Source organism: Phascolarctos cinereus, unplaced genomic scaffold, assembly GCF_003287225.1.
Source record: "Phascolarctos cinereus isolate Bilbo 61053 unplaced genomic scaffold, phaCin_HiC Scaffold_1;HRSCAF=81, whole genome shotgun sequence".
Classification (NCBI taxonomy): Eukaryota; Metazoa; Chordata; class Mammalia; order Diprotodontia; family Phascolarctidae; genus Phascolarctos; species Phascolarctos cinereus.
In genome coordinates, this window is record NW_027555514.1 from 195,872,046 (window position 1) to 195,884,087 (window position 12,042).

The window sequence follows — 12,042 nt, forward strand, 5'->3', positions numbered from 1 at the left end:
ATTGCTTAGTAATGATTCCAGATGGCACCAGAAGATTCTAAAGGGCAGCTTGCTCTGAGCCCTGCTGAAGAAGCAAAACAATTACTTCCCATACACTCCACAAATCTATGTAAGCTGTGTATACAGTGTGCGGACCAGACATGCCTAAAGCCAACCTCAGACCTAGCAGACGACTGCTGCATGGGGGTATGAGGAAGAATCAGGGGCCAAATGCGGATAATTCCCCAGGGGTATGCAGCTCATTTGCCTGGAGGGAATGACTCACATTTCTATAGCACTTTCAAATTCACAATTTCCTGACCCCACACTCTTCTCATAACAACTCTGTGAAGTAGGTAATGTGAATATTAGGATCATAGATCTAGTGATGAAAGGCACCTCAGAGGTTATTGTCTCATTTCACAGATAAGAAAACTGAGGTATAGAAAGGTTAAGGGCCTTGCCCAAGGTCACAAAGCTAGAAAGTGCCAAAGTTGGAACTCAAACTTAGGTCTTAGATGCCAAGGCCAATGTTCTTTGCTTTGAACAACATTGTCATCGAGCCACAGTATAAGGGTGCATGTAGAAACACACATATGTCAGCAGACGTAACAGCAAGCACCTTCTGTGCTTTGGAGCAATACCGCTGTTATTGCCTGGGGATGGACCATTCTGTGGAGCTAGGGGCCATGGGAGCTAGTGACTTGAGAGGTCATCTTCTTAGATCTTTTCACCCCACTCAGAGGAGATTGCATAGAGAAGGGGACAAGGCAGTTTAAAATAGATCCGCATGAGCCCAGAACTTCCACACAAAGCATGACATCCCCCTGGCCTTGGAGTCCCCAACCCCCCCCACCTGCCCTTTCCTATCCTTGGGCAACCCGGTAAGTGAACAAAGCCAAAGGAATTAAGAAGACAGAGATAGGCTGGAAGATAGAATTTAAGAAGCAGAGGAAAAAATAAGTTGAAAGTACCTAGCACATGATCCTTCTCCTGTCACATCCAGGAACCCTAGAGTCAAGAGCAATTGTCTGCAGTGAGTCAGACCAGAGGGACCAGGGACACTGTTTCCATGGCAACCTCCCATGGCTCTTCTTCAGTTCTGAGTTATAAAACGTCACCAAATACTTGAAGAGCGCAGGAGCCTGACCCTGGAGGACTCTGCCTACCCTACACCCTTTCCTTCTCGGGCATCACAGAAGCCGGAGGGGAGCCAAGGAAAGAACAACTTAAAGGAGGGGGGTGGGGCAGCCTCTGGGCAGCCAATGCCTTTGAGGCTGAGTTCTGTCCTGGGAATCAGGTGGGGCTGGTGTGTGAGGGCTTGGGGGAAGAAAGATGGGTAGGGGCAGTATAGAGACACTGAATCAAGCTTCCAGTCTTCTGGAATGCTATGTCTGCCATTCTTTCTTTATATCCCGGGCTAGAGAGCAGCCCAAGATTGTGACTCATGAAAGGAAGTGGTCAACCCCCCTAGTGCTTCTGGTACCTCTTTTTTAGGCTCAGATGATTTCACCTTTCTCTGTCCCCCTAACTCATAACTCTGAATGAGCCCAGGTGGAGCAAGGAGTATATAGTACTGACTCTCAAGTCCCCTTCACACTGAACCCCTCCAGCTTGGGGAATGTCCACCACGGAGGCTAGATAATCCTTCCCCTTTCCTGACCTTACCCCCTAGCAGAAACCTCTGCTATATGAAGGTAAGCCAATTTCACTGTAACCAAATCTTCCTCGTTTGCCAGACCCAAAGTACTTAGACAGTCTCTCTCCATCCTACTTGGCCAGTACCTGCTTGGTGCCCACAAGGTTCTGGAGCCTAGGGCCCTCTTTATGAAATCACAGAGGATGCTGTGCTACTATCACTTCTGGAGTTAGTAACGAACAGCAAAGAAAGAACCACAAATGCTGGGGAGTTGTGGAGGGTGTTTTCACTTCCTCTGCCAGGATTTAGGCCACAGAACAGGTTCAGCCTTCAGGCAGCAAGACCCTCATCTCCTCGTTGAGCCTGGAGTATTTCCTTAGCTACTTGGTTTAATTTGAAACAGCAAGTGCATGTTCTTACAGAGTGACTGCCAGTTCAGAGCTCAAATCAGTTTAGACTTAAGGCAGGGTGGGTGTTCCTTAGCAGGTGTAGGCAGGGCAGTAGGCTGGGAGTCAGGACACCTGATTTTTTAGGACTGATTCTATTACCAACCAGCTGTGTAACTGTGGTCATTACTTGACCGCCATGGGCTTCAGTTTCCTTCCCCTGAGAAACAAGAGGGTTGGCTTGAATGATGTGCTGGCCTCCAAGATTCTCTGGTTCTGGAAACACTCACCTCTACTCAGCCCTACCTGGAAGTAGTTGAGGGTTTTGAGCCCAAGAGCCCTGGGAATAGCAAGACCTCCAGACCACCATCACTGCCTCCAGTCCAGCCCCAAGCAGCCAACAGAGATGAAATCTGACAATTTGGCAGGGGCTAAGCCCTGCCTTATCTGCAGTCACAGCTACTGAAGACCCAGAAAAAAGTACTTCCCACCAAAATCCTTGGCATTGTCAAATGGTTTGACATCAGGCACAGATGTAGTTTTTCTCAACGGCAATAACATCACAGAAAGTGCTTTGCCACTGAACCCTAAAGACCATGGCAGGGGGTGCAGCTAGGTGGCGCAGTGGATAGAGCACCAGCCCTGAAGTCAGGAGGACTTGAGTTCAAATCCGGCCTCAGACCAAACACTTGACACTTACTAGCTGTGTGACCCTGGGCAAGTCACTTAACCCCAATTGCCTAAAAAAAAATTAAAAAAAAACATAGGGCCCCTCCATTTGACTTGCAGCTACAACCTCTTACATATGTTGACTTTCCTTCCCTACCCCTTCTCCTCCACGTAGATTGTGAGCTCCTCAAGAGAAAGGACTATCTTTTTTTTTTTAATTTGTATCCCTGACACTTAGCAGAATACATTGAACATTGTTGTTGTTCAGTTGTTTTAGCTGTGTCCAACTCTTTGTGACCCTATTTGGGCTTTTCTTCGCAAAGATACTGGAGTGGTTTGCCATTTCCTTCTCCATTTTACAGTTGAGGAACTGAGGCAAACAGGGTTAAGTAACTTGCCCAGGGTCACAGAGGTAGCAAGTGTCTGAGGCCAGATTTGAACTCAGGAATATGAGTCTTCCTGACTTCAGGCCCAGCACTCTATCCATTGCACTACCTATCTGCCCCACATAGAATATAGTAAGTGCTTAAAAAATGCTTCTTCATTAATTTCTTTATTTTTCTCTGTCTCAAAAAGCTTTTCATTAGATGGCTAAAAAAGGCACTAAATTAAGGAAAAGGGGAAATGATTTGCACCCAAGAGATGAGGTAAAGAGTTGAGAACCTAATCCCAGTATCTTGGTTCCCAATACCATGCTCCATCGCAGAATTCTGCAAAGATCCCCATAGTATCCTCCAGACACAAGTCTAAGGAGAGGAGCTAGGGTGGAGTAGGTGATTAGGACAATAATTTCCAGGAAATACCATTAAGAACCCCATGGAAATTTCAGTCCCCTGCATTAAGGAGCCTGGAGACCTCTCCCATTTTAGAAATTGCAACCAGAAAATATACACCTTGTATATTCTGCCCAGCTCCCTCAAGTACCACACCTCTCTCCCCCAACCCACTCTGTTGAGCTTGGCTCTTGTCCTTCTAGGCCTCATGAAGGCAACTCCTACCTGCAGCAATGGCTGTCTTCTTGTCCACAGTCACAGCCACAGCTGTGCTCACTGTCACGGATCCTGGGGAAACACAAAATCATTGCTTAGTCAAGTTCTCAACAACTGGGAAGGAGGGGAAAGGGTTGAAATTGGCCTGAGGTTTTTGGCTACCTTCCCCCATTCCCCTTCAGGATTCAGTGATAAGTATAAATGCTATGCCTAAGTTTGGGGTCTAAAACCCTTATTGAGAAAATATGGGGTGGTTTGGGTAGCACTGAGTTTTTCCAGTATTTCCAGAACTGTCCTTCAGTCCAGCTATCAAAGTATTCACATCACTTAAGTCCTCCCTGATCACCCCCATCCCACTGTAGTTCATTAGAACAAAAGCTTAGGTGTCCTGATGTCATTCACCCTCTGCATATGTCCTGCCTGGAGGACTCTGTTTCCCTTGACTGCTGGCTACATTCCAGGGCCTGGTGGTGGTAAACCTGTGTTGTCCTTTAAAATCAAGTACAAATGTTATATAATGCTGTCCAAACCGCAGGAAGAAATAAGATCTGATCTCTCTTGACAGTTTCATATCTTAACAGCCATAAAGAAGTTAGTGTAGAATTCTACATTAGTGTTTACTCAAGGAATGTTTATTAGGGAAAATAATGGGCACAACTATCAGTCAATGATGCCTGTAGCTTGACTTGAAGCTCAATGCCATGGTTCTCTGCTAGCCTAGTGGATAGGAATAGGGACTTTTCTTGGTTTTTTTTCCCCTCCTACATCTTGGTTCATCATTAAGCTGTGAGTTGCTGAGGGAGGAGAATTTAAGTGATAACTCTGAGTTCTCCCTTGCCACAGAAAACCCGTGTGTGTGTGTGTGTGTGTGTGTGTGTGTGTGTGTGTGTATTTTGTCTCCTGTTGACCATGGTCTACATGGTTTTACAGAGCAATTCATTATCTCCTGGCCTACAGGTCAAATCTCAATATGATAAGCTCCAAGGAACTCCAAGATTCTTTTGTTGTATGGAAATTTTTTTTACCTGAAACAAACAGGCCCAAGATATCTTTATGGTCATACACTGAATATGGCTTTTATGGTGTGGCACATAGGAAGGTTGGACCACAATTTTGCTACATCTACTGTTCAGCTAGACTACTGTCCATTGTACCATCTTATGAGGAGGCAGGACAGTGTTGTAGATAGAGTTCTGGAGGTAAGGTCAGGAAGATCTGGGTTCAAATCCTGCCCTTGACATTTATGAGCTGTGTAAGGTAAATAAGTCAAGTCACTTAATCTCTCTGAGACCAAATTTCTTTATCTATAAAGTGAGAATAACGATAGCTGTAGTATCTACTTTATAGGGTTGTAGAGCTCAAAAAGGCATATGCCTTTTCAGCTCTCTGAAAACTTTAATGTGGCATAAAAATGTCAAATTATTATGTAATATTAATACTATTATTAATAATATATTATAATGAGCTAAAGGCTTCTTTGTAATCTAAAACACTGTGATTCTAGGCGCTCGCAGTTAACAAAATTGGCCCAGAAAGTCTCTGCCCAGGACCTTGACATTGATGGAGAACTCATTCCATAGAATTCCGTGGTAATTGCCGAGGTCAGCCTCTTGAAAGTGGTGTCTTTGAAATCTGGTGGCTTTTCCCTACACAACAAACTATATATGTATGTTTTGCACGACGTAGCCATTTGGGGTATGTTAAAAGAAAAAGATAAGACATTCCTGGAAAAATGCTGTCTCTGAGGATCTTGGGGATTTGGGGTCCTCCTGCTAGGCCCACCATTTTTCAGGTAGCGAAGGTGTATAAGTGACCACTGAAACATCAATGTACTTGATGCTGCTACAGCGCTGATGCTTCCTGGGTGAGAGGGGCAAGAGGTGAATTGAGGAGGGAGAGTAAAAGGTCTGCAGGTATCAGCAAGCCCCTTCTGTGTGTCTAGCATTGGCAGCAAAAGATGATAGTGCAATGAGGGTAGGACCCCCTTCCCCCACCCCCACCCCCAGCAAAGAGTAATGGATTAGATGTGGAGAGGCATAGGATGTTTCTTCCAACCCTGGAGCCACGTTCTCCTCTGCAGTTTTTCTTTTGATGTGGTCATCTTCTCCCCTTTTCTGGATTTCAATTCAATTCAATAAACATCTATTATCTGGGTAGGCCACACCAGATTTGGAGTTGGAAGAGAATCTAGAGGCCATCTAGTCAAACTCTCTCATTTTACAGATGAAGAAACTGAGGCCCGAAGAGTAACTTCCCCAGGCACCGAGGCAGGATCTAAAGCCACCTCCCGTGCCTTGAATTCAGTTCTCTTTCCGCTGTCCCATAGTGATCAAGTCGATGTGCAAACACCTAGGTGAAGAGAGATCTCTCCTTCTCAGCTTCACCATTCCCCACTGGCCCATTTTTGGGTTGCCAGCCTCACTCTTTTCCTTGCTGCTCAGTTCCCCACCCACCTGCCCTCCTACCTCAATGCCACAAAAAGCTTTCCAGGCAGTCAGCAGGCAGAGTCCTGGTGACAAAGCGCAGGTGGAGAGCTGGTTTCAGGGACAGCATCTGGGGTGGGGGGGCAGTAAGGGACTCACTGTGGCTAGGAGAACCCCTGGGTGACGCTATTTTGAATCGCCCTTTCCTAATAAGGCCTCCACAATGCTATAGGAGGCTGCTCCAGGGGCAGCCGGATGGGAGGGGAGTTACAATGTCGGTCTTCTGACTCAGGAGCAGAAAAGGGGATCTTCCTCAGTATCCTCTGCCTGTCAGCCACAGGAGTAAGAGGAATTCATAGACAATTGAGGTAATATCACCAAGAACCCTTTGAGGCCCCTGGGAAAGAGACCTCATTTCCTACCCTGATGGATGGAGCAGGGCAAAGGGAGGGAGGAGTGAGACTTAGGCACAGAACATCTGGAGGTAGAAGGGATTTGGGGTAGAGGAAGGGGGAGGCTTATGTGGGGACCCCACTGATACAAAGTAGTCTTAGACCTACTTTTCCTAACCCTTCCATGCATTTCTTTGATAAACAATCCCAACCACCTCCACCAGCCAACAATTTTATTTAGAAAAAAAATTTTTAGCGAGATTGAGTAACTTTTTGTTGTCTCAGATTCCTGAGTTAGCCCAGTTTGACACCTGTAGCCTCCTGGAGGCTGGGCCTCATCAATGTGTTGTTTCTTTGAGCATTTTGTGTTTGGCTGCCCCTTTGGTAACTTGAAGAGTAACTTGCTGGCAGTGGTGAGTAGGGGGAAAGACCCTAACTAGGGCGAATTGCAGTTTTCACTGGCTTGTCCCTGACTCTGACAACCCAATGAGTTCTCTTTCTTTCATTCTTTGTTTCATTTCAATGAATTTCTTTCAATGAATTTCTTTCATTCATTCACTGGTGTAAAATTGGTTGTAAAAGCTCTTTTGGCTAATTCCATCCCTCCTGCCTCAGCCTTACTTTAGTTCTGATTGCTAGCTGCCTCTTTCCTTATTCCAACAACTTCTTGGTCATCTGTTGATAGCCTTGAACTATGGGGGGGGGAGAGAGAAAAGAAGAAGCAGAAGCAGAAGCAGAAGAAGAAGAAGAAGAAGAAGAAGAAGAAGAAGAAGAAGAAGAAGAAGAAGAAGAGGAAGAAGAAGAAAGCATATTTCATATCAGTGAAATATTCTGGCTGCTGGTAATTTTTCAAGGAATCCTCAGTTAGAAAAAACAAAGCCCTACTAACCAATTATGTGATCTTAAGCCAGTCAGTTCACCTCTGTAGACTCAATTTCCTTATCTGTAATAGAAGGGGATTGGACTTGATCTTTGAAATCTCTTCTAGCTTTAACTGCAGGAATACCCTGATTTTGGCCATTTCCCCAGGCTAAGGGGGCATCCGTGGTCTACTGGCACCTGAAGCTGCCTTACTGTTTCACATATAGGAATCTGCCTGTGACAGTAGGATTTATTGAGGTCCTTATCTTCCTTATGTTAGGTAGCCTGTTTAACAATTAGCCTCAGAGGATAATATTTTTAGGGTTAGTGGAGTTAATTGAATTTAACACACTGGTTTTCCAGATGAGAAAACTGGGGTCTTAGGGTGGTCAAAGTGGCACTCTCTGAGCTCATTAGTGGCAGAGCTGGGACTGGAACCCAGGTGTCCTGATTCATAGTCTCCTGCTCTTTCCACTACGCTATCTGCCTTTCCAAATGACCTCTTTAGGCATTAGCAGAATGGTGCTGTGGAAAGAATGTCTGATTTGAAGAAGACCTGGCTCTACTACCCCATATTTCCTAGGTGGTCTTGGGCAATTTACTCAGTCTCTCTGGGCTTTAGTTTTTCTTCTGTAAAATGAGGGAGTTAGACTAGATGAACTCTAAGGTCCCTTCCATTTCTAAATCTTTGATCCTATGATCTGGGGGAGCATGATTATTTGTTCTTATTTTATGACAGCAAGGTGAAGCAGTGCATAAAGTGCTAGGTCTGAAGTCACGAAGGCTCCTCTTCTTGAGTTCAAGTCTGGCTTCAGATACTTCCTACCTGTGTGACCCTGGGCAAGTCACTTAACCCTGTTTACCTCAATTTCCCTCATCTGTAAAGTGAGCTGGAGAAGGAAATGGCAAACCACTCCAGCATCTTTGCCAAGAAAACCTCAAAGAGTTGGACATGGCTGAAATGACTGAAGAACAACAAACAAGAAAAGAGGCGTGCTGCAGAATTGAATCACCCGTGAGGAGAGAACCCAAGAGTCCTGGATGGCTCCCACTCAGAGTTTGTCAACTGTCTTATGCTTTCCATTGAATAAGAAAGAAGGAAGACGTTCCTTGGCCACATCCTTAACAATGGTACTAGGATTGGAGTTACCTGCCTCCCCTCCAGAGGGGATGCTGAAGACAAAGCTACCTTCTGGCTGCTCTGCGGCCTGCCGGTACCAAAGAGGGAAGTGGTCCATGGTGAAGATGCTTGACTTGTCTTCCAGGGTCAGGAACTTCCTGCAATGAGATTGACTTAGCATCTTTTCAGATATCTGGGAGACTCTCATCAGTCAGTCAACAAGCCTCTGCTATGTGCCAGGAACCCTGCTAAGTTCTGGGAATACAAAAAAAGGCAAAAAAAAGTCCCTGCTCTAAAGCTGTTCACAGTCAAATGGGGGGAGATAACATGTAAATGATATACAGGATAAATTAGGAATAATCTCAGAGAGAAGGCACTATGATTAAGGAAGGGTGGGAAAGGCTTCTTGAGGAAGGTGGGACTTTTGCTGAGACTTGAAGGAAACAGTTAATTATAAAAATCTTTTCAGATTTTCCCCCATTTTATCTGTTTTACTGTCCTATTTTTATCCTTAAATGCCTTTGGGATGAATTTGCTTAGTTGTATCTCAGGATCTTGGATGGATTTTAGCTAAGATTCTATGAGGTAAAAATTTTAAATTGGAAAGCTTCACACACATAGAATCTCAGAAACAGAAGAGACTTTAGATTCCAGCCACTAACCAAATAAGAATCCACTCTACAATATTCCTGACAAGTGCTCATCTGGCCTCTAATTAAAGACCTCTAGTGATGGAAAATCCACTGTTTCCTGAGCAGACAATGCCACTTTTGGACAGTGACATTTTCCCCTTATGTACAGCTTAAATCTTCTTTGAGAATTCTAGCCCCTATTCTACCCTGTGAGGAGAAGCAGAACAAACTAATTGCCATTCCAAATAACTGCCCCTCAAATACTCGAAGATAGTATTATATTTCCCGTCTTCCCTAGGTTGAACAATTGTTAGCTTTTAAAAAACTGTTTCTCATATGGCATGGTTTCCAGTCCTCACATTCCACAAGGATCAGTCAAAGAAACTTGGGATAGAACTGCCTAAGTTTGGATATTACATATTCAATGCTGTTACCCACACTATCAGAGGGGAACACTGGCAATGATAAATTCAATAGTGGTTAATTTTTTAAAAATCACTTTAATCTCTCTCTCTCTCTCTCTCTCTCTCTCTCTCTCTCTCTCTCTCTCTCTCTCTCTCTCTTTCTCTCTCTCTCCCTCTATCTGTTTTGTTTATCTGTTTATCTTATCAGATATTGTGCTAGAGATATCTGTACTAAATTTTCCTTCTATACCAAATGGGAGCAGGGAAGGCTAATCTAATAGTCTTGTGCAGAGGCAGAGGGAAGTTGACATGAGATTTTTTTAAAAAAGGTCTATGGGGGCAGATAGGCGGCACAGTGGATGGAGAACCAACCCTGGAGTCAGGAGGACCTGAGTTCAAATCTGGCCTCAGGCACATAATACTTCCTAGCCGTGTGAGTCTGGGCAAGTCACTTAACCCCAACTGCCTCACCAAAAAACAAACCAACAAACAAGAAGGTCTATGGATGATATATGAGAGCTTATGCTGAACTCACATGGTGGAAAGTACCCAGGCTAACTCAGATCTATATAGTTTAGTTGAATAGTTAATTTAGTTTAGCATTGAGATTTTATCCCTTCCTGGGACAGCAATGCTGGTGAAAAATCGGCAATACCAAGAATTTCTGCACCTCCCTTTACAGCATCTACAAACCCCATGCAGCTATCCAGCCTGGCCTATTATTCAGTGAGCTCTCAGTGCACTTCCTAATTTGATTAGAGGTGGAAAGGAATCCAGTACAAGGCACATCACTTTATCTTCTTCATAAAATGAAGGAGTTGGATTAAATGGTACCTAAGATCCCCTCCTATTCCAAAATTCTAGGATCTGCCACTGTGAGTCAGGGAAGATTAGGGTGGGAGCAGTCACCAATTGAGTTCAAAGACTGTACTGAGTCCTGGTCCAGAAAAACCAGTGGCTGACTTTCTGACCTTGTTTTAAAAAATGGCATAGAGAGTACACTCTCAGGAAATTCCTCCAGGAAGTCTTGCTTCATTATTCATTCCCTTTCTTTCCAATTAGGCTATAGGGTGGAGTACCCCTCTGTTGGTTATCATCTCTTGACAAGATGGAGGGAAGGAGTGAGGTTGTCAGTGTGTATTGGTTATATAGGACTCTTCAGTTTTGCTAAAATAGTGTGAGTTCTGTCTTTGGGGTCTTAATATAACCCTAGCAATGGAGCTTGGAGCTAGTATAACCCCACCAATGGAGCAGTGGAACTAAATGGACCCTAATTTGAAAGGTAAACCAGGGTGAGTGTAGTGACCATAGAAGTTAAGGAAAATAGGGGCCTGTTGACCTAGCAGCCCTCTTTCCTGCTTTCTCCCTATCCTTTAAAATGTATGGGTCTCATGTTTCTGATGTAAAGCCACCAGGTGGCGCTGTTTCCCACAGCACTCTCCAAATTTGGCTTGGGCCTTCCCATTGCCATGGCAACAGTCATGGAAGGCCACTAGGATTCTGGCATTATTAAATCTTCAAGCCATTTGAAAGACAGTGATCCTTAAGCCCACAACCTGTTCCACTCTTGATGGGTTCTGGGATCCTTTAAAGGCCCATCAGAGCAGAGAAAGAACTCCTCAATCTCCAAATATATTTTAGGAGAAAGAGGATTGTGTGATTGCCACAGGGTTTGAGGGAAAAACTCTGAGAAAGCTCAGATCATAGGATTTGGCAGAAATTTCCCCTTTCAGAGCTGGGAATAGTTCATAATAGTGAAGCAGAGGACCTTGACCTACATCTTGGGTGGCCATATTTTCCAAATCGAAAATTGGGACACACAGTCTAATATTAAAGTCTTTTTTTATTTTTGGTCATTTGGTTTAGGACATCAACAGGACATATGGTTGCTGTTTGTCTCTTACACACAGCCCTCAGCTTCTTCTTAAAACATAGTTTGTCACCTTGAGGTAAACATACTTAGACCCAAAAGGGAACATCTCTTCACTGTTTCCACACAGAAGTAGACGGCTTCCCTCCTTCCTTTCCCTCCTTGTTACTGACACCTCCCAGCTATGTCTGTGGCAGGATTCTTTGGCTCTCATTCTCCTGTCTATGCTATCTTCATCCTGACCCGAATCAAAGTCCACTTTTTGTTACCACCCCTACTTAACCCAGGAACAAAGTCTTAGCCTCTTCTGTAGGAAACGTCTGATCTTTGAGATGGGTCAAGCCAGCTCACCTGTTAGAGACTTTTTCAGGGCTCACAAAGAGGCTGCTTCTCATGAGGCCAGCCCGGGTGCCCAAGAAGGCCATGTCTACCACATCCTCAGATTTCCTGTGGAAGAGACCCAAGGAAGGAAATAGGTTAATTCTTGAAGCTGGACAAAGTCTTTGCTGTTGCTTCCTAGGTTTATGAAAGTGGGCAGGGAAGAATATGGCATAGGCGTGAAGGCTTTTCTGGGCCTTCTCTTTCCTCTTAGTCCCTGAATCTGACTTTTGGGAAGTCTCCTTAGGTAAGCTTCATTCCCAGTGAGTTGCCATTACAAACCACCCACTGTAAGTGTCA

The 12,042-nt window shown here is 44.6% G+C and overlaps 1 protein-coding gene across 1 annotated transcript in view; it reads right to left on the reverse strand.

The window, feature by feature from the left end:
- The window catches only part of LOC110218752 (voltage-dependent calcium channel subunit alpha-2/delta-4), a 133,565-nt gene that overhangs the window by 62,667 nt on the left and 58,856 nt on the right, over positions 1-12,042 (reverse strand). Inside the window, exons 23-25 of the mRNA XM_078156109.1 lie at positions 11,716-11,811; positions 8,489-8,616; positions 3,672-3,734 (exon numbers count right to left, since the gene is read on the reverse strand). Coding sequence (XP_078012235.1) covers positions 3,672-3,734; positions 8,489-8,616; positions 11,716-11,811 — 287 coding nt within the window. The remainder of the gene's footprint in view (positions 1-3,671; positions 3,735-8,488; positions 8,617-11,715; positions 11,812-12,042) is intronic.